This window comes from Macadamia integrifolia, chromosome 8, assembly GCF_013358625.1.
Source record: "Macadamia integrifolia cultivar HAES 741 chromosome 8, SCU_Mint_v3, whole genome shotgun sequence".
Taxonomy (NCBI): Eukaryota; Viridiplantae; Streptophyta; class Magnoliopsida; order Proteales; family Proteaceae; genus Macadamia; species Macadamia integrifolia.
Genome location: NC_056564.1, coordinates 16,897,763 through 16,920,621, shown reverse-complemented (window position 1 = coordinate 16,920,621; position 22,859 = coordinate 16,897,763). Strand labels below are relative to the sequence as shown.

At 37.5% G+C, this 22,859-nt stretch overlaps 1 protein-coding gene across 3 annotated transcripts; it reads left to right on the top strand.

Annotated features, from left to right (window-relative positions):
- The first annotated feature begins 13,040 nt into the window (after window positions 1–13,040).
- On the top strand, window positions 13,041–22,840 carry LOC122086410. Of its 3 annotated transcripts, none has more exons than XM_042655192.1 (13): window positions 13,041–13,176; window positions 13,947–14,046; window positions 14,275–14,402; window positions 14,503–14,656; window positions 14,797–14,906; window positions 15,586–15,669; window positions 15,756–15,804; window positions 15,916–16,007; window positions 16,940–17,078; window positions 17,348–17,427; window positions 17,505–19,000; window positions 21,104–21,217; window positions 21,310–22,840. In XM_042655192.1, the coding sequence occupies exons 2-13, from the start codon at window positions 13,954–13,956 to the stop codon at window positions 21,900–21,902; spliced, it is 3,132 nt and encodes a 1,043-aa protein (XP_042511126.1). In that variant the 5' UTR covers window positions 13,041–13,176; window positions 13,947–13,953; the 3' UTR covers window positions 21,903–22,840. The 3 variants fall into 3 exon arrangements, with proteins under 3 accessions (XP_042511126.1, XP_042511127.1, XP_042511125.1); XM_042655193.1 differs by having other exon boundaries at window positions 13,045–13,266; XM_042655191.1 differs by having other exon boundaries at window positions 13,045–13,270.
- The last annotated feature ends 19 nt before the right edge of the window (window positions 22,841–22,859 follow it).

Below are 22,859 nucleotides of genomic sequence, written 5' to 3'. Positions count from 1 at the left end.
ACAGGAATTTTCATTGGTGGAGCCCAACGAAATCTTAGCGGTCAGGCTACGTTGTCATCCTGACCAGTTATGAATCAGTTACTCTATGATCACATGATCGTACTAGTTAACATCTAACATCTAGTTTTTTTTTTTTCTTCTAAATATATCACTCTTTGTCATTATAGTGGCAAAAGGTAAGACAGGTATTAAAAACAGACTCATACGACCAGATGATCGCACAAGCAAAAAAACCTATTGCGTTGTATCCCTTAATCTCAATTTTTAGGGTTTTAATCGGTTTTGTTTCTTTTACCAAAAAATCAACAGTTTAATGTATTTAATTTAAAATCGAAATCAAACCAAACTAAATGAAATTTCCTGATGCATATTTTTATGTAATTCATAAAAATGACTTTTGCCTAATGGTTGTGTGTTTAAATTCCTACAAGAATAATAAGTCATAGTTTCAGCTCGTATATCCGTTAAGACTATTCTTTTGTAATGAAAGGAAAAAGGTTCTATCGTAAGGACTAAGGAGTGTACCAATGAAGAGCGACAAAACAATTACTTACATAAGGGGCAGAGTGATCATTTCATACGAAATGGAAAAAGGTAAAGAGATAAGCCATTATGGCCCAAAAGAGGCATATTGGAATCAAGAAAATGGCATGTGTTACCATTGAGGGTCCACCCTCTCTTTTATATAAATATATATGTGTCATATTGGGTTCGATTGTTGTACATAAGTGATGTACATATTTGTTTCTTTAATGAAAATATGTTTCTTATTCACATCTAAGAAAAAAAAAATTAATTAACAACTAATCCTTGTGATTATATTCATTCCATCCTTTCAGGCCTTGTAAACTATGATTAAGAAAACCTTAGAGAAATAAATTATTTTATACGGAAAACACTATTCTATGTGATGAGATATTATTGAAAAGGGACATGCTGTTAAAGAACAAGCTTTTGCATGTATGGGGATTGGGGTTTGAATAATGATATAATCGTAATCGTATTATGTATTACTATATGTGTGTAATTTTGCATATAAATTTAACCTCCATTGATAAATACAAAATATTTATAGATTGTAGAACTTTAGTAAATGGAATTTTCTTTTGTGAAAATGGATATGAGATTGTTTGAATGACACCTCTATAGGTGTATTGAGAATATATAACTTACTTTTCATTACCCATTGTTTTATTTCTCAAAAGTTCTTTAAATTGTGGATCAAAATTCTTTATAAATGATTCACTATCATATCATTTTTCAAGAACTATTATTGTCTTGTAAACTTTCTAGTACACATGACATATGTGAAATGGTTTACCCGTAAAAACATACGCAAAAATAAGAGCAGATATTTATGAATAGTGAAAGGAGCATTAAATGTCAGTCCGGGCTGATGTTGATCATTCTCTTGACGTGGATAGCTGGATTGAGTCTTAGCAGGTGCTCCCCCTTCTTCCCAGCCTAATTCCAAGTCTATGTGCTAGCAGGGAAGGCTATGAATGCTTTTGTTAATAACAAGATCTTTGTTTCTCTCGAGGAGGTTATTCAGAAAGCTCAAAGTGTCTTTGCTGAGTTCGGTCAAGCATCCCCAGCTCGTCAGTGACCTTTTTCAGCCCACTCCTGCTCATGCTCCAAGTGGTTGGTCTCGTCCCCCATCCGATTTTGTTAAAGTTAACTCTGATGATGTTATGCTCAAAGAATAAGGCAGCTATTGGTATCGTGGCAAGGAGTGATACTGGGGAGGTTCTAGTTGCTTCTGCCCATTCTATCGCCTTCTCCTCCCCTTTGGTTGTTGAGGCTATTGCTCTTTGCTCTGCTATGTTTGGGCTATGTTTGCAGGGTGGACATCGATGATCTTGAAAGTGATTCTCAACAAGTCCTCTCCTATGTAAATTCTAAAAGATCCAATGTTGAAATTTGGTCGGTTGTGGATGATATTATTCTCCTTCTAATTTTGTGTTTTTTTTTTTTTTAGTGCAACTTTTGTATCAACCGCCGTTAAATAAACTTTGTTGCTCAGTCCCTTTCTCGCAAGGTATTCTATTTGTCTTTTGTAACTGAGTTTCCTTGTAATAACCTATGGCTCATTAGTGTTTTGCTAAGGGAGGTTTCTGATGTAACTGGTTCCCCCTTTGGATGTTTTTAATGAATGATCTTTCTGCTACCAAAAAAACAAAAAACACAGAGGATTAAATGAGAGTTTTTAGAGGCACTTGAAGAAGAGGAAACATGTAGCAACACAAGTGAACTTCAAGTATCAAATTCAGGGAGTGAGTGGACATGCAGGCTCCATACCCATGCCCAGCCAATTGGGACAAATAATGGGGCATCACATGGTTTGTACAACCTTTACCCTTAATTTTTGAATGGGTGGATTAGTTGTTGTTAGAACTCTTATTTCTACACTTTTTAAGATATCTGTAAAGTCTAACTTGTTTAACATTATTTATTAAGCGTTATATTCTAACATGTATTTTCACAAAAAAATAAAAATAAAATAAAGAACAAACAAACAAACAACAAAAAACAAAAAACTCTAGGCGCTGTTTGGTATCGTTCTTAAAAAACGTTTCCATCGTTTTTTCATTTTATTGGAGCAGAAAAATGCAAAAATCTGTTTGGTATGCCGGGGCCATGTTTCAATTTTTATAAAAAAAAAAAGGAAAATGAGTCAAAAGTCGGAACTCCAAAAGCGAGTTCCGACTATGACGTTTCGTTTCAAAATCCCTAATTTGGAACTATTGTTCCCCGATAGCTGGAGCTAGAGGAGTATCTGCAGGTAACTTTTCTCTCTTCTTCTTCTCCTCTGTTTGCGTACTCATTTCTTCTCCTCTGTTCGCTTCTCTCTTCTTCTCTTCTCCTCTCTTCTTCTCCCCTATTCATACTTTTGGTTTTTTTTTGTTTTTCCCGAAAAAATATGGAAACTTGATAGGAAACAAAAAAAAAAACAAAACAAAAGTGGAGCTGGTTCCCGAAGCATTACATTACCGATTAAATTTGTGTATTTGCTCTAATTATTCTTTATGTCTCTGTACCTGCTTCTGCCGATTGAAATTGAGTTGATTTTGTTGCAGATAGAGGTTTGTTAGATCCTGGAGGAAGAATTATCGAGACGTCCTATGAATGTAAATGATACCCCCCCTCCTTTTTTTGATTTGTTGTGGTATTAATGGAACTCAAATTTTTGTGATAATACAAGTGGTGGTTGAACTGCTTCTAGGTTTAGTTTTCTGTATATTTGTGGCGTTAATTGTGCCGGGTGAATTCTTATCCATACTTCCTAATTCGGATGAGAACAAGTTGGTTTTGAACCCATTTCTTTCAAGTTGGTTGTACCTTGTTTTATTTGATTAGTCGATTTACGGGGAAAAAGTAAACAGAAAGAGTTGAGGATAAAACTGAATCACTTGCTCAACTTCTATTCATATTAAATGTGAACAAGATTTTAGGTGTGAATACTTAATCGTCACTCTCCGAGTTGAATGCAATGGTCTTTGGGATTGGCAATTCTGTCAGCCAAATGTCTTGCTTGTTGTCTGCTTGAAATTCATTCTCTGCATCTAGTGTTATTTTTGGGAGGTAGAGAGATTATGAATCATGCATTTGTTATTTGATGCATTTTCTGTCAATATGAGCTATTTAGTGCTTAGGCTTATAGTGACACATTCGTTTCATGGTAAAGGTTGAGTTACTTCTGAATAGTGTAAATTTGACTCAATATCACCAACCAAAAGAATAATGCAAAGCCAAATTTATGAGAATTGGAGAAGCAAAGAAACCCTTGCTACTAAAATAGTTGTCATTGGAGTTAGAAAGATAGTTTTATGTGTCTAATAGTATGGGACTCCGTCCAATTGAAGAGGAATGAGTATGGGAAGCAAGAATTGTTGGAACTAAGGCATACAATAAGCATTTAATGATGAAAGGCAAACATGATTTAATTTTTTCCCTAGCTTTTATTTTTTACAGATACGGGTGTGTTCACAATTTTTATTTCATTTTCCTTTTGGTGCAAGGTTGTGTAGATCCTAATAATTAATACATTTGTTAAAATATTAAAATAGAGATTTGAAGTTGTTTTTGGATTAGTATCATCTGGGAGTTCGCTTTTAGATGTGTTGGATTAGCTGAGGGGGGGGGTGAATAGGGCCTTTGTTTGGAAATATTCATACTATTTTGAAGGTTATGTTGTTATTTCTTGTTTGGATGATTTTGGTTTCAATGACCCTAATCACATATATTATTTGATATAGGTTGCGTGGATGTGGTATGTTTGTATGATTGAAAAGTGAAATACATATTTCTATCATACAACATACATTAGGTTCAGAAAGCTCAACATCAACAACATTCACATTACCGTCTATTTCGAATGAGTGCATGAAAGGATATCTGGAAGGGACATTTAAAGGATTAGAGGATCAAACAAATAAGATGAAAGACATCCTCAATGCATTCAAGTCTTTAGACTTTGACAAAAAGTAAAAATTTGGGGAATTATGTAATGCATAATTAACTTGGACAAGGCAGTCTTAATTATATACTTTATTTGTCATCGTGAAATCATTTTTTTTTTTTTATTTGGTATGTAATGCTTGATTGTCCCAAAGGATTATTAATTTATAATAGTATTTTGGCATTTATTTATGTAATTATTGACTTAAAAAAAAAATCATTTATGAAACAAGCATTACCAAACGGCTGAACTGTCGTTTTTATGTTCTGAAACTATTCAAGAAACAAATTCACCAAACAACCTTAATTCGTTAAAAAATATGTTTTGACACATAAATTGGAATTTTCGTTTTTAACACGAAATGGAGTTTCTGAAACAGAAACGATACCAAACGGGGCCTAACATGTTTGTTATAGGAACTCTTTCCCATATGCCATTTTTTAACAATTGCACTATGGAATCTCAATTATAACCTAAAATATAATTTTAAGACCAATTTACCCTCTCCATGCGTCATCACCATGATGTTTTATGAATTGTTGAAAAAAAAAAAAAAAAGAGAAGTCATACATCTGATTGTTTTAATTGAGGGGACATACAAAAACAAGCCTAGAAGCTTATACATATAGTGTGGTCACATGGTTTGATAGGCCGTAAATTATGTGGTCTATTAGTGGAGTTAGCTATCCAATCGCTTAAAGTTTATACTCTACTTGTACATGTGACTGAAAAAAAATCTTACAATGATTATATATGAAATTTTTTTACTTTTGCTTGTTAGGAAAGGTTTTTTTCCCCTCCATATGCATATGATGCCAATATAAAAGGTCATAAATCATACCTAATGCCTCTAATTATGAATTTTTTTTTTTAAATAATCTTGTATCACCCCAAATTTAAAATTTGTGTCTTAAAACACCTCAGTTTGCTAATAATATCCAGTATATCCTCCCCTTTACAGGTGAGATTACACTTGAATCCATTATGTTAGAGGAAAAACTTTAAGTAATGACGTTGTGTGATTGTTATTTTCTAAATGGCAAGTTTAGCTTTTAACTTATTGTTTTACCCTTCTATGTAAGAACCCCAAATTCAATTGTGAGTTGCAGGTTTAGGGCTTTGATGGAGGGGTAGTCATTCTGACCTCATCGCCGGAATACATGGCCAGAATTTGACGAAGGATGACCTACAGTCAGAATTCAACGGAAAATAATCCTCTGTTTTTCTCATCCCTATTTTTCCTTGTTTTGCTACATGCAGAACACGACACGTGGACAACTTTAAGACTAACGCACCGAATGTAATAATCATCACTCAACCTTGACCGTTGGATTTTCTTTTGTCCACGTATCGTATTCTGCATGTAGCAAAACAAGAAAAAACAGGGATGAAAAAAGCAGAGGATTTTGATCCGAATTCAACACCATACCCTATATGAGCTTCAACTTCAGTGAGAAAAGACTGCTCCACTCAACAGAGCGATGATGCTAAGCTGATGATGAAGGAACATATGTCAAGCTTTGAATCATTCCTTGGGCTGCCATAAATTGAATCGGCCTCCTCTGCAATCGATCCAACTAATCGCTTCCTTGAATAAATTTTGCCCAACTATCCCTACAACACGAGGGAAGACACTGGCAGCCCCTCTCACAATCGCATGAGGCAAAACCCCAATCGCTACACTCTGCATAACCAGGCTTCGAATCGAGCTTCAAGTCCAAAATTGTGAAACGGGTATTCGCTGTATCGAGCTTTCGCAAATTTGCAGCCATGAATATATCCTTTCTTCCCCTACCAGAGTTCACCATCCTAACCAAGACATTGTGGAGATCTTCGATTTCTTTCATTAAAGCTTCCTTGTTTCAAGGCCTTGAGATTCATAATGGGCTATGAAGCTACGAGCTCCTAATGGTCTGTATGTTTTTTCTCTATATGCTATTTTGCAGAAATATTGCAGATGGATGGGTTGCAGGGACAAGGGGGGGAGGAAAGGTCGGAGGGGCTGGATGTTGTCCTGTTCTTTTTTTTTTTTGGTAGAATGGATGTTGTCCTGTTCGAGGAAGAAGAAAAAGAGGGGAAGCACAAGAAGGGGTGGATCCCACTTAATTTTTGTGGGTACTCAAATGGAAGGAAATGGGTTGTTATATAGAATGAGATAACAGGGTAAAAATGGTATTTTTCAGTTCTAGGCTAACCACGTCCTCATGCAGTTGATATTATTGGTACACTAGGGTGTTATAAGACATAAATTTTAAATTTAGGGGTAGTACAAGATTTTTTTTTTGTTTTTGTCAATCAAGGTTTTTGGGGTCTCCACTTAAATCATGATGAATCAAGTCTAGCATCGTACATCTATCCACACAATCCCCAATTCGCTATTATCATCTTTGCAACCTATGGATGGGTCTCTATTTATGATTATCTACTATATAAACCCTTTTTTTTTTTTCTTTTATATAACATATAAACATAAATTTAAATTATGTAAAATTTAGCCTAAGTTATATATTGATTTTATATTGAGCTTGCATCACAACCGTCTTTCAACTTTATAATACAGCAGGTTGTTTGCACAAATGTTATATAGGGTCAGTAGTAGTTCTTGTTGTTAGTTATTATTATTAGAGAAAATTGCATTGCCACCCCCTGAACTTCGGTCGTTATTCAACGCCACCCCCTGGACTTTTCGAAACGTCAAAGCCACCCCCTAAAAATTCAAAAAATTTCAAATCGGTCCCTGCCGTTAGCCGACCGTGAGAAATGAATGAAAACCGGTTAGTTTTTTTCTAATATACCCAAAATACCCCCACCTATTGTGAGAGGACAATATTGCCCCCTCCTTTATTTCCATCTCCTAAACCCATAACCATCTCACATCTCTCATCTCTCATCTCTCATCTCACTCCTCTCACTCACTCGGCCAGACAAGAAGAAGAAGAAGACGAAGACCCACCTGCAACGCGATTCTCCCCTCCTCCGACGTGCGATTCTCCCCTCCTCCGGCGTGCGATTCTCCCCAAATAGGAGAGGGAAGAGGGTGCGTAGGCCATCTATCTTTCTGCACTTGGATTGGAATCTCAAAGTCTTCTTCTAAGCTCTCTCTATATATTTAGTTTTTAAATTTCCTGATAACTAAAAAATTTTAAAAAACAGAAGTTATAATCTCGATGGTCAACTAATGTCGTATACAAAAAATTTGGAAGAAGAAATCAGCTATGATCATCATCTCTGAAGTACGTGGTTTTACAGAGGCCAATAATCTTTTCTTTCTGCAGATCTCAACCCTTGATTTTCTTCTCCCAGCGGCCATGGTTTCCTTGTAAATCACCCTTTAGTATATTTAAATAATTCATACTGAAACACGACGGAGTCGATACGATGAGATCGGGAAGGTCAGGCACAGTCACCGCCCGCTTCAGTTCGTTTGTTTCTTTAGAAGTACTGCAACTCACCGAGGTTTCAGACCTAGATGTTAAACGCCCCACTTCCACCCTGGACTGCTCAACAACCCCGACGCAGACGCAGACGCCGCCGCCGCCGATGACGACGGAGGCTTCTTCTTCCTTTTCTCCTTCAGGTGGAGCTTGAGAGGGTAATTCTTCCAATGCAGGAGCCATGATTGGTTTTCGAATGGAATTCAGAATCGCACGCCGGAGGAGGGGAGAATCGCGTTGCAGGTGGGTCTTCGTCTTCTTCTTCTTCTTGTCCGGCCGAGTGAGTGAGAGGAGTGAGATGAGAGATGAGAGATGAGAGATGTGAGATGGGTATGGGTTTAGGAGATGGAAATAAAGGAGAGGGCAATATTGTCCTCTCACAATAGGTGGGGGTATTTTGGGTATATTAGAAAAAAACTAACCGGTTTTTCTTCATTTCTCACGGTCGGCTAACGGCAGGGACCGATTTGAAATTTTTTGAATTTTTAGGGGGTGGCTTTGACGTTTCGAAAAGTCCAGGGGGTGGCGTTGAATAACGACCAAAGTTCAAGGGGTGGCAATGCAATTTTCTCTTATTATTATTATTATTATTGTTATTTATTTATTTTTTAATGACTTTAAACAATATGAAAATGAAATATTATTATTATTATTATTATTATTATTATTGCTATTATAAACATGTGAAAGTGAAATCTTATTTTCTTTTATTTTTTATTTTTAATTACTATTTTAGAGTATGTTTCTTCCACCGATAGAGAAGAGAATCAAGAGACGTTCCACACCTTGATCAGAGGTGTCAAACCCTAATTTTCTATCGGTATGACTTCGGTCTGGGCATTATAAAACCGATTGAGAATGATCTCATTGTATCAATTGAAAAATCGAGCTAAAATTGATAGAAACCTAGAAACCATAAAATTCCATATTGTATTTATCATAATTGTTTACAAACACACATGACAGAGTGATAATAAATTGAAATCAAATGGATCAAAACTAAAACCGAGCCTTCCCTTGTTGAGTTGACTTTGATTTGGCATAGTCCAACTTGATCGAAATCATAATGAATGGATCATTTTGACACCCCTACATTCAATGGCAACAAAAACAAGGAATCTATTAATCGTTTGTGAAAAGGACCTTGATTTTTTTGTAGATAAATGTGATTTCTATATTCGTTTCATTCAATATGTATATTGGTAGGGGTGTCAATTAAGAGCCCGGATTGGTAGGCTTGACCGAGCCCGACACGTTAACGGCCCAATTAATAAATGTGTCGGGCTCAATTAAATGGATGTTCACAGTGCAAATAGCTAGCCCATCAGGCGCCCGATCGAACCCACATGTTTATATGCTCGGTTGGAACCGACTCGTTGTAGCGCAACCCCCTTTAATACTAAATAAAATTCCTATCTTGCCACTACAATAGGAAACAAATCAAGCTTTCTTACCCTCTGTTTTTAAATAGGATCTAATTTAAGAATAAATTACACTCCTCTCCCCTGTATGTTTCAAGTATTACACAACCCTCCCCTGAGAAGTTTGAAATTACACTCCCTTCCCTTCTAAATTCTATATTCTATCAACCGTACCCTGATCGTGAGTGATAAATAGTTAAGTGAGGAATCATGTTGTTCAAAATTGCTTTAAACATCAAAATACCCTTAATCCAATGGAGATGACCTATTTGCCCTCAACGCATATTGTTATCTTCTTCCATGAGGAAACCATTAACCGATTGAGATTTAGGGTTTCTAAACTTGAGATTTAGGGATTTCAGGGTTTTGCAAATTGGTGTTGCTCTCTAATACTCCCTCAAGCAATTGTTTTGCAGCGGTCTTTTTCTCGAAACCACGGGCTCCTCGAAAACCCTAATCTCCTCGTCATTCTCTTCTTCTTCTTCCTCTTCCTCTTCCTCTTCCTCTTCCCTAGACTCGAAAACGGGTTCTCCAACCCTTTTCAAACCTTGTGGCCAATGGAGTGGAGCCGCTGATGTTCCTTGAGATAGAATTGGGTAAAGCATTCCCCTTCTAAGTTGTTGCACCAGGTTGTTGCAAAGGCATTGAGACTGTTTCTTTTCACCTATGGTGCCCATTTACGCACCAATAATCCTCTGTTTTGCTTTATAATTTGATCCTCAAATCCCTCTAGTAACCATTCATCTGTTGTGAACTCTGATTTTATGTCAAATTCTACTGGAAGCCTCACAACCCATATGAAATTATTGTTGCTCGCTTCCAATGGTTTTACCAATCCCATCACTTAGGTAGAAGAGATTATGTTATGAGACCCAAAAGAAATATACAAAACAGACTCTTGGGGACAGGAATCTAGCTAATCGATGCAGCGATTGCAATCGCTTCACTCCAATTTTCTTCCATTGTACCACCAATTGCACTTTGCACCTTGTCTCACCTTCCATTTGTGCTTCTGTACATGGTGTATCTGCTTGGTTGGTCATTCTTGTTGTCGGTTCTTGTACCTTCGAGTCTCAACCTAAGTATTTAACCACTTTTCCCTTATGTTTTATTAGATTTGTTTTGGTGACACATGATCGGCATTGCATTTCTCATCTCCCATGTGTGTTTGATGATCAATGCCGACTATGAAGCTATGTGGAAAACTAGTGAACTTCCATTGGTACTCTTATCTATATACCTCATGCTAGAGCTATAAGGGGAGGAGGATTGAAAATATTCACCCAATCAAAATCACACCATTTGCCAAAAAATAAATTCCTGGAGTAATTATTGGATTCCGATTTTCTTCCTCCTGAAATAACTTAAACCAGTATGATCTAAGCCCTCCACTGTATTGAACAAGAGCCCATAAGAGGAAAACCACAATCGAAGCTGACTCTTGATGAATACAGACCATGGATCGGTACCATTTGCATCCTTGACATTATTAACGTTCCTGGTCTCGACCTCAACTTCTCCCTAGGCCAAGGCTTCCTTCTTCTTGTTGTGGTTGTTGTCAGCCTTCCTTTCGTCGTCTAGGTTGAAGAGGGACCAAGGAGTGCTCCGACCCCGAATGGCGCAAGACTTGCATTGAGCCTCAAACACACCGGAGAAGCCCTCATGTTTTCAGACGACCGATGACGAATACAGAGTATTGCAGTGGTCTTTTTCTCTCAGGACCTTTGAAAGACTCAAGTTTTAGACAAAGAGGATGGGGGTAAAAATGACATTTAACACTTGATTCTAACAGAGTTAACAACATAGGGTGTAGTTGTAATTTCAAACTTCACAGGAGGTCTACATGTAATACTTGAAACATACAGGTGAGGGGAGTGTAATTTCCTCTTGATTTAATTAAGCTTTATTTTGTTAGTTGTAAATGTCATAATCTCTTATTTTTCTTTGTAAGAACAATCATAATCTCATATCATTTATCTTTTTTATTAAAGATTTGTCTCATATATTTATGGGCATTCAACCCATTTAATAAAATAATTTTATGGCATGTACGTTTAAAGACCGTTTAGATACTTGGGCTCTACCTTAGACAAAGAATGTGAGATTGATGACGATGTTACCCACATAATTAAAGTAGGATGGATGAAATAAAGACGGACGTCTGGAGTGTTATGTGATCGACGTATCCCTCTAAAGCTTAAGGAAAAATTCTACAGGACAGTCATAAGACTGACTATGATATATGGTGCAGAATGTTGAGTAATCAAGAAGTATAACATAGATAAACTGAGTGTGGCTGAGATGAAGACGTTGAGATGGATGCGTGGCAAAACCCTGAGAGATAGAGTAAGAAATGACAAAGTTAGAACCGATTTGAAAATTGATCCAATTCAGGATAAGCTTAGAGAATGTCGGTTACGATGGTATGGACATGTCCAAATGAGACCTTTAGATGCACAAATATGGAGGAGTGACCAGATGCAGATGGATGGAGTGAAAAAGACTAGGGGCAAGCCAAAAATGGCCATTGAGGAGGTAGTAAGAAGAGACATGCAAAAGTTAAGTCTTCACCCGAGTATGGTATCTAACAGAACTGCTTGGAGGGCTAAGATCCGGGTTGCCGACTGTTCGTGAGTGGGATGTCTGAAACCTTTTTTTTTTTTGTAATCACGCGGATCCATGTAGCCAACCCCATTTAATTGGGATAAAGCTAAGATGTGTTGTTGTTGTCGTTGTTAGACTTAAATAGGTATGTAGTCAGGTTAAGGCCCGTTTAAGGAAGTCCGATTAAAGCCTGACACCGATCTGGCTAATTATAAACTTTACCATGCCCCTTGAAACTAGACCCGTTTACTTGAACGAACTTTCACGGTGCAAGGCTTCCAAATGGTCAAGCCTGGTTAAACCAGACCAAGACCGGCCTGACCCAATTGATTGACACCCCTATGTATTGGTAAGGGTGTTAATTTAGAACCGGGTCTAAAACTAGTTGTTTGAATATGGACCAAAGCAAACAAAAATAAAGTTGTATTGAAATGTGAAATTTCATTAGATTTGTGTGCCTCAGTGTTTTTTGTTGGCTAAAGATGGTTGAAATGTATCACTTTCGACAATGTGGAACTGTATCTTCATAAGGTTATTATAGAATCCTTCACAACTTTATTAGTTTCAACATGTTATTCCACTTAAATTGATTTAAACCAAACAATTACTGTATCTTCATGTGGTATTGTAATTTCCTTCACAATTTTATTTTTCAACGAGTGATTTTATCAAAACGGTTCGAACCAAATAACTATGACTATATAAAAAAATCAAATGAAACCAAAACCAAATCGATTTGATTTATTTGAAAATGGTAAAAATAAAGTATTCGATTTTGGCTTGAACCAAATAGAACCGAACAAAAAAACTAGAATTTAACTGATTGACATCCTTAATTGTTGGGTTACATATATAGTCCGACCTATCCAATCCAACCCGACCCGACCACCTGACAGTCACATTACTCTCTCCATGGATGCACGGTAAACACAAGGAAGCAATGGTCCGGTTATGAAGTAAAGTATGACTGTACGAATAGTGGAGGGGTAATTCAGTGATTTCGCATACTGAGTCCAAAATCTGCAACGTTTCGACGAAAACAGAGAGGACCCTTTCGTAATTTTGAGAAAGCCAGAGGATATTGAGGGAAGACGAGTTTATTTAAATGGCAGGATCGCAAAATACAGCAGTAACACAAAGGCATCCAGAAGGGCATCTCGGACCTGTGGTTTTCGATTCAGCGAAGGGCTTTCGGTTTCCTCTATCGCGTTTCCGGTTTCCTCACTTTACAGATTTCTCTGCGCCTCGATCCGCCACCGTAGGTCTTCGTTCTTGAATTCCAAAACCCTAACCCTATTTCTGTTTTTCTATCTTTGGATCCTTAGATATATCGTCGAGATCGTCATTGGTATGTAAGAGAAATTCTTTCCCCTTTCCCTAAAAAACATTTTTTTTTTGTTTGTCGATTTTATAGACTGATTAACTTGTTCATATTGTTGCTTGTTGCTTTGCATGTTTGTGTCCGCGTTCTTCGATTAGGTATTAATATGATGTTTTCAGTCAATGGATCTTGATTCGAGGCGATTTGCTCTAGATTTTTTTTTTTTTTCGTCATTTCCGATCTCTCATATTTATATGGTTTTCTCCAGAGGTTCCTCCTAGGGGTTTTTCTTTTGATTAGATTGGTGCTGATTCTATTTTATTTTGGTTTTGTTGTAACCATGTAATTTTTTTTTCCCGATTGAATTTGGAGTCCTAGGGTTTGATTTTTGATTTGCTGAGAAAGAGTCTGGGTTTGTCTCGTTGTGGATTGTGTTGGGAAATTGAGTTAAATGTAGAGTATTAGATCCGAGGATTGTGCGCATAGAAAATCTGTAGTATGTCAACTGCACCTCAGATTAGTGTTGTTGTGCCCAAGGCTTTGCATGCTGAGGTTTTTCTATGATTGTGGTTCATATGTTTTACGTTTTGCGATACTTTTGATAGAGAGACAGTCATATATTTGTACATATTTCCTTCTCAGCAAGTCATGTCATTTTTTTTTTTCTGGCTGGTTTTTATTCACCCCAACATTCCCCCCCCCCCTAGGAGAACCATGAGTGACGATGGAGAGAAGACATGTCCTCTCTGCACTGAAGAGATGGACTTGACAGATCAGCAGTTGAAGCCTTGCAAATGTGGTTACGAGGTTTGCAACGATTTTTCTTGTTCCTTTTATTGAAGTGTTTTACAATTTGCAAGATTATTACTGCTTTCAATTTCTAAGTTTTATTGCCGAAATGACCTTGTAATGACAGGGAGTTAACTTTTTTATGTTTGTTTTAATCTTTGATTCATTTTATTTGCCTTCTGCTGTTGTTTTCATCACTTACCCATGCTTTCTATGAACCATTTTTTTTTTGGGGGAGGGGGGCAGATATGTGTATGGTGTTGGCATCACATAATGGACATGGCTGAGAAGGACGAGTCAGAAGGGCGGTGCCCGGCATGCCGCACACCTTATGACAAAGAAAAAATTGTAGGAATGGCGGCCAACTGTGAAAGGTTGATCTGCTTTCTAATAAATTTTGTGGATTTCCCTCCTTTTTAGTGGGATGGGGTGGAGAAGGAGCTGGAATTCTCACCGTACATTATTTTCTGACAGGTTGGTCGCTGAAATCAATTCAGACAGGAAATTGAAGTCTCAGAAATCAAAACCAAAAACTTCTGAAGGAAGGAAGCACCTTAGCAGTGTGAGAGTAATTCAGCGGAACCTGGTGTACATAATTGGGATACCATCTAATTTAGCAGATGAAGATGTGGGTAACTTCTTCTTGTTTGATCCTCTTGTCTATGTTTTGTATTTGACTAAGTTAATAGGCAGAACCTTGTGCATGTGCATTATTATCTTTTGTATTATTTTTATACCATGTGAGATGGTTTTCATGTTCCTGAGCAGCTTCTTCAACGCAAGGAGTATTTTGGGCAATATGGCAAGGTTTTAAAGGTGTCTATTTCTCGGACAGCAGGGGGTGTTATTCAGCATTCTGCGAACAACACTTGTAGTGTGTAAGCTCACTTCTTGTCTTTGCATTAAGTTTTAGCTCATTATTAGTGGCCTAATTATCATTGCTTTAACTTTTTTCTCTGTTAGCTATATTAAGTCAACTTATAAGAAGTGTAATGTAATTGTCGCAAATTTCCTGTCAAATCATCCACAATAGTCTGTCCTTGATTGCTTATTGTTTACCGGTGGTAGCGGTTGTACCTTTGACCTATATGACGCCGCTTCTTTGATCATCACATGATGAATAGCGTTGATTGGTCACCCAAGGACACGCTGAAGCGGTGACTCATCTCTAACCAGATCGTGACCCTCTGTAATGAGAGGGGGGGGGGAAGGATTTGATTGCAATTGAACCAGTAAAGGGAGTGACAGGTCCGACTCTCGTGACAGATCTGACGATTTATGACAAGGAATTATTGAAAGAACTATTAATTATGCTTTATAATGACCCATTATTGGCGTAAGTTCAACTGATTTTTTTTTTTTGGTGTTCAACCACTGTTATCCTCATTATTCAAACAGAATTTAATTAGTTAAAACTTTTGATTACCTAGTTTCTGCTTTCCATTTGTCATAGGATTGGATATGAGTTGTGCTTATTGCTTTAGGCTAGGGTGTATCTGTATGTTTGTGTCTTATGTTTGGAATTGTCTCAATTCCATTTTATTACATTTGACTTAGATATATTACTTACTCAAAAGAGGAGGAAGCAGTTAGATGTATTCAATCGGTACATGGTTTTATCTTGGAAGGTAGACCATTGAGGTAAGCACACATTTTTTATTTTGATGGTCAGAGCATTGAACCATGAGGTATCATATTTCAATAAATGTTGGAGTTTGTTCCTGCAGAGCATGCTTTGGAACCACAAAATACTGTCATGCATGGTTGAGAAATGTGGTATGAATTATTTGTTTATTCATATGTTTGTTCTACCAATACTTCCCTCATGAAGAAGCCTGCTACGGAGCTTGCTTTATATTCACTGAGAACACTGATTTATTTGTGCAGCCTTGCACCAATCCAGATTGTTTATATTTGCATGACATTGGTACACAAGAAGATAGTTTTACAAAGGATGAAATAATTTCAGCCTATACAAGGTATAGTCTTCTGACTACGTTCAATTGCTTTGTTTCCCTCCTTTCGTCATTGGTATATCGATGATGCATGACAATGCTTTTGCAGCCTTGCATGTGATTGATTGCTTACATTTTTTTGTTACATTTAAGTACAATGTTTTACTGCATTGCATCTGCATAAGCATTTAGATTGGTGAATCCACCCTAGATAAATATATTTTTTGTCATGATTCTTATTGGGGGTGTGTGGAAAAAGATAATGATTGGGGGTTTCTAATTGATAATGACGGTTCGAACTATTTAGTAAAATTTTCTACTGATGGAATGCATGCTAGGCTACCAGGGAAGGGGATTATATATATTGTTTAAGACACATGCAAAGGAAAGGAAACGCTAGAATATTTGAAACCTATGGCTCTTGATCACGTATACCGAGAATTGAGCCGAAGTAAGAAACAATAACTCACCTATGTTGTACCAAACTTCACTTCCCTAGACAAATCTGGGTGAAGAGCTACTAACATTTACACTTGAAAGAGTTCAAATTGGAGTTCGTCTGCGAATTAAGAGAGTAGCTTAAAAGCTGTTACTGGTTTTTCCCTTCCCTTTGCTTTGGTGGGAGGGGAAGGGGGTGGGGGGAGTCTTGTTTATGTTGTTGTCGTCCCTCCCATTGGGAACATTATCAGACATGCTTTTCTTCTATCTGTTTATCTGAAACATTTCTTCTTTCGTTTTATTGTTCTGCATGTACTTCTATGCTCCTTTGCCGTACTTCCAAAATATGGCTGATGAGGATTGATTTTTCTCCCTGCAATGGTTATGATCCACCCATTCAAGTCTCAAATTATGTTCTTGATGCATTTTCTCTCAATCTGTACATGCTGCTTGCAAGTTTCATATGCTCAAGTTGTAGCTTCATGTACGATTAATTGACTCGCATAGTGGTTTTAAAGGAGTAGAGTTCAACAAATTACTGGTGCTACATATAATTTGCAAAGGCGTTCAGGGAATGTGTTACCTCCTCCAGCTGATGACTACTGTAATAGCAGTGCGACTTCTTCGAGCAAACCTATCATCAAAAGTCCCCCCAGTGTAAGACATCTATTAATAGCTTTTTCTTTATTTTGAGATATGTTTCCCAATAAGCCGTTTGCTGAATTTATATAATGATATGTTTTCTAGTTTAGATATTTTATAGGAAAACTGGTTAGGGTGCTTATTGTCATGATGTTGTCAACTGAGACTCCGTGAAACTCAGTGAAATCCAATCCTGCAAATGGGGTCCCTGGTGGGGCTTTTCACTAAATGAATGAAATCAATCTGCAAGTCTTGATGTAGCTTGTTTGTGTTTTGCTGTCCAGAATCCCGTGAGCCAGGTCAAAGGTTCCCCCCCTAATGATAGTTCTGGAAGATCTATAGCTCTTCCTGCAGCTGCGTCATGGTATGCTATTTATTTTTGTTTAGCTTCTTCCATTTGTTCTGTGAATTACTACTCAAGGCATTTAATATACTTGCAAGGGGTATGCGGGGTTCAAATTGTCGACCTCCAGCTCCAAGTTTGGTGTCTTCCAATGGGCCTGCAAGACAAAAACCTGAACTGGTTACGAACACAATTCAGATTTCTACATTGCACAACGATTTAGGAAAAAAATCCATGGTTACGGAAGATAGTCATTCAACACATCCTATTGGTAGATCAGAAGCACTGGACTTTTCTAAACAATCTGTTCTCAGAGATGGTCATAGACCTGTATTGGATAAACTTGTAGATGTCCAAGAGACAGCTCCATATACTTACAGCGACCGCTTGTCTCCGTTGGTATCCAAGGATAAAGAGAGGGGGAATGCTGTGCCACCAAATGTGCAAAATTCTGTAGACATTGATAGACAGTCTTGCAATTCTACTCCAGCCAAAGATGGGAATTGTGCTACAAGTGCAAGCATCCAGAATTTATGCTCGGGGTTGTTGTCTATGAACATTGAAAGCCAACCTGGTAATGAGTTTTCTGACTCCACAAGATCTAACAGTTCAGTTCCATACCATACTGAATTCAGGTCATCTGGAAATCAAGGTTTAGAACCTCAGTCTGATCAATTTAGAGAACCTTTAACAATGCAGCCCTCGAGGATAGCTGACACACTGTTCGATAGTTGGTCTGGTTCAGGTGAACAACCAAATTGGAGATTGGATTCACAGGCACAAGTTTTGCCAGATGTAGGCAGTAAAGTTGAGGAGGATCTTATAGCTTTGGGTAGTGAAAGACAAAATGTTGTAGAAGCTGTCAGTTGTCCATCATATATGCCTTCTTCACATAATCCATCCAAGATCACAAATCAGTATAGCGGATCTTCTTGGCATCAGAGTGAAACATCTAGTAATAGCAATCTTGGTAATGCAGATACAAGAATTGTAAATACAAGAGTTGATGAATCCTCTATTCCATTCAAGTCTGGTGGTTCAGTATTATCAAATGGATGTAATGTAAACATAGTTGGCAGCCGCATTGAAAATGCGATGCCTGAGCATTCCAATGTGTCCTCAAGTGTAGAGAAAGGGAACTTTTTGGGGAGAAACAAAGATGATGTAGTCAGTGTTGGAAAGAATGCAGCTTTAGATATGGGAGAGAGCAGCATTATCTCAAATATCTTGTCATTGGACTTAGATACTTGGGATGATTCATTGACCTCACCACATAATTTGTCTAAATTGTTGAATGAAACTGATAAGCAACATGGTTCCCTTAAAATATCGAGTTCATGGAAAGCACAAAACAGCAATCAATCAAGGTTCTCGTTTGCAAGAAACGATGATTTTGCAAATGAAGTAGCTGACTTGGAGCCTTCTTTCAATTCAAATGGGTACATGGCAAATAAATATACTGCCCCCCAGGGTTCATTTGAAAACAGGGATCATTTCTTGGACAAATTTCGCAATGGTTTTTCGTCTGGCATTTTTGAGGAATCTGATAATCACTTCAGCAACCATTCACCTGTCTCTTCAAATAAGCTTTCTGGTGAGTATGATTCAACTATGATGTTTATTGTTTCCTTGTTAATTCTGACTCTGGCTTTGTTTTAATATTTTGTTCTTATGCTTTGTCTTTATTGACTTTGTACTTATGGTTACTTCCATTCCGCACCTTGGAGGTTGTTCTCTCTCTCTCTCTCATTTGTCTTGATTGGCTAGGACACATGTTTGTGTACTTTGTTTCATAGCATTATATGAAGATTTTTTAAGCTTAATTAGATTTTCTAATTTTTTAGTGGGCGAGCCTGTGGCGCAACGGTTAAGTTGCACTATTGCAACATGTTCGTCACAGGTTCAAGACTTGGAAACAGCCTCTTCTGCCAAGCACAGAGGGTAAGGCTGTGTACATTTGCCCTCCCAGACCCTACAGTAGTTGGAGCCTTGTGCACTAGGTTCCTCTTCTTAGTTTTTTTTAAAATTTCCGTTAGCTTCCGTTATCCCCAAATACCTTGTTGTGCATTTTTCATGAATGGATTATCATTCCTCTTGTTGAGAGTTTCATACTTCTGGACAAGTGTTTAATATAATATAAAAAGTAGAAACCATGTGGAAATTGTGGCTTTTTTCAATTAGATGCAAGACCAACTGCATTTAGATATGAAGCTAGAGTTTGTAATTTATAATCTAAAAGAGCTTTTATTTTTGTTTTGGGGAGGGGGAGGGCGGTTGACGCTATCTCCGTTATTATAATCTGCCTTCTTTGTCATGAATTCTATTAATACTAGGAGTATCTCATACACTCTTTTCAGTTAGGTCACCGCACTTGGAATCATAGTTGTGAAGGCGATAAGGCAACCCAAGGCAGTGGAGGGGTGCTTAAGTGCTTAGGCGACAAGGCGCCCTAGTGTTATACCCCCCTCTCTTTTGATTATTTAGTATTCTACATATTTCTTATATCATCAAAAATCAACATCAAGAGAGATTTTTTTGTTCTCTAATAAGTTTGACTGGTCAAATAATTATATTTTTACATGAGACTTTTTGTATTATGTAGAGCACAAAAACAACTTTTCAATAAATCTGAGATTGCTTAAATCTTATTTATATTGAAGAAGTTAATGTTCTGGTCAACCTTAATCGGTGTAAGTGAATGCTGTTTAAAATCGCTCCGGGTGGAAATAAATTTTTAGACATCAAAGCAAAAGATTATATTGACTCTCTTTTGGTTTTTAGTGATGTTCTATTACAATGAGTTTTACGAAATTTTTAGATTTGAAAAAAAACACTAGCATATTTGTAAGTTGAAAATTGTCTCTACAACATAAAATTCAGTTTTTATTCTTGAACTGGGGAGTAGACTTTTTATCTTTTTAGAATTTGTAATTTTAAATATTTTATTAGATTCATTTAGGTGTGTTTGCTTATTTATGAATAATAACTTCAGTAAATGAAATAACTTACTTAAACAATATTTGGCATAAATAAGTGCCAAACCTGGTTCGGTATCATTCTGAGGCACCTTTATACTAAGTCACTAAGAACCCAAGAGAACTGCCTAGATACCTTGTCAACTATGCTTGGAGTAATTTTAAATTAAGTAACATATGATGTATCATTGAAGAGGCCGAGGATGATAAAAGGGTGTCCTGTATTCTTTTAGGTTGTAATTGTAGTAAGATAATGTTAGGTTTGAACCATGGAATCAGTTTTCTTGTCGGTCATTTTTTATAAAATTAATTGTGAGTGCCGGCTGTAAGTTATTTCAGAATGCTAGTCTGATACCTATGAACCATTGAAGTAGAAATGTGCTAATCTTTGTATTGTCGGAACTAGAGAAAAACTCACCGTATGTCATACAATTTCCTCCAGTTTCTGTTAGTTTGATGACAGTATGGAACTAAGTACTAAGAGGTTCTTGCACATCTTTATTATGGTGTCGATGTTATTGTTAGGAGGGAAATTATCTCCTTTACTGACTCGTGGAGTCAGACACCATTAAGCCAGTTTTTTTCATGTTCGGTAATTGCATTTTCATCATATATCAACCTATAGGCTTACACTCCACCTACCCCACTATCTAATAGGAAAAAAAAAAAAGAAGTGGACAACCCTGAACTAACTTCTTTGCCTCGTCTGGTGTGTTGAACAGCTGCTTCTAGAGCTCAAATTTCGGTACCACCAGGGTTCGCAGTTCCAAGCAGGGCTCCTCCTCCTGGTTTCTCTTCTCAAGAGAGAATGGACCCGTCTTTCGAAGCTACTTACGGTATTTATTTTCTTGTGCTTTATATGTATATTATCACTCTTTTAGACATCTAGCTTTTCCATTTAACTTTGTTTTTCCAACCCTAATGGCAGGGAATCATTTACTTGAAAGCTCCTCTCTGAGAAATCAGTATCAGGCCCCACCAACTGGAAATATTGGCAGCATTGGAGATGTTGAATTTATTGATCCTGCAATATTGGCTGTTGGCAAGGGCAGGCTGCCGAATGGGATAAATAGTTCAGGCTTAGATCTGAGACCAGGCTTTCCTTCACAGGTTACTCCTGAAAATGATGCAAGGCTTCAGTTGTTGATGCAGCAATCCATCTCTACTCACCAGATGCAGCAATCCATCTCTTCTCACCAGAATGCAAGATTTGCTGACCAATTTGGCGACAGGTTCTCCTGGAGTGACGCTTATAGTATTCCTTCAAGGCTTTTGGAACAATCACAAGCTAGTAACCTGACCCCTTATGCACAGCTGTCACTCCAACAGTCCAGAAATGTGCGTTTTCCAAATGGTCATTGGGATGGCTGGAATGAGGTACAGACCAGTAGTGACCTGGGTATGGCAGAGATTCTGAGAAGTGAGAGACTAGGACTCAACAAGTATTTTCCTGGTTATGAGGAGTTGAAGTTTAGGATGCCTAGTTCAGGTGACTTATATAACAGAGCATTTGGGATGTGATCTATATTTGAGATGAAACTTTTCTTTAGCTGGCTTTGCATTCCTTTACATGGAGCAACAGGTGTGACCATATGTGCCTAACAAGAAAATATGCTCTGGAGTTGATGATTCTGGTTTGTCAGAGGAAGCTTGAAGAAGGATTGATTGAGCTCTCATACATCTTTCTTGGTTACAGAATGTTGATCACTTCAGGTTCTAGATTTCAGCAGCTGAGGAGCTATATTATCACATAAAAATAACGTGTCTTCATGCATTAATGTGGGGCATGCATTGGACCTGGACCCTGTTCTATTAGGAGTGATTCTGCTGGGCCAAAAAGCAGGAAGTTTTGGATGAATGCAACCGCTTGTTTCTACTGTTTCTCATTTGGATGGCAAAAGACACCATATACTGTCATTGTTTCTACTGTTTCATTTGGATGGCGAAAGACACCATCGACTGTCATTTTCATGAAATCTTCCTTTCAGATATGAACTGATCTTGCTGGTCATTTGCTTAGGTTCTCTCTTAGGTGGGTGGCCTAGTCAGTGGTGGTATGTAGTGCTGGCGTCTTGCCCCTGAACGTTGAGACTGACTTGTGGGCCTATTACCCTTGACGTGTGCTCTGCATGTTGTTTAGGGAACTTTTAAAATGTGTGTTTTGTGATGGGCAGATAAGCTGTAATGGGAACTTTTGCTTGAAAAGGTGCTTGAAGGTGTCATGAGGTACAGGTTTACCTCCACTGGGGATTGTTATGTTCACACCTGAAAGAGTGAAAATTTGGGCTGTTGAAGTCTCATAACTGAAGAACAGAATCTGGAAAATTTGTTAATTTGTTCATAATGCTTGAAAATTTGTTTGGATCAAGATTTGATTTCGAAGTTAGCAAAAATGTTCATACTATGTCCTAATTTTTTCATTCACCTTTTAAATGGAAATGGATTTTTGAGCTTTGTGTTCAAAGTTGTATTTGTTAT

Coding starts and splice junctions, on each gene's coding strand:
- LOC122086410 (XM_042655191.1), top strand. Junction 15,670..15,755: donor TTGGAAGGTAGACCATTGAG/GTAAGCACACAT, acceptor TTGTTCCTGCAG/AGCATGCTTTGGAACCACAA. Junction 17,079..17,347: donor TCATCAAAAGTCCCCCCAGT/GTAAGACATCTA, acceptor TTTGCTGTCCAG/AATCCCGTGAGCCAGGTCAA.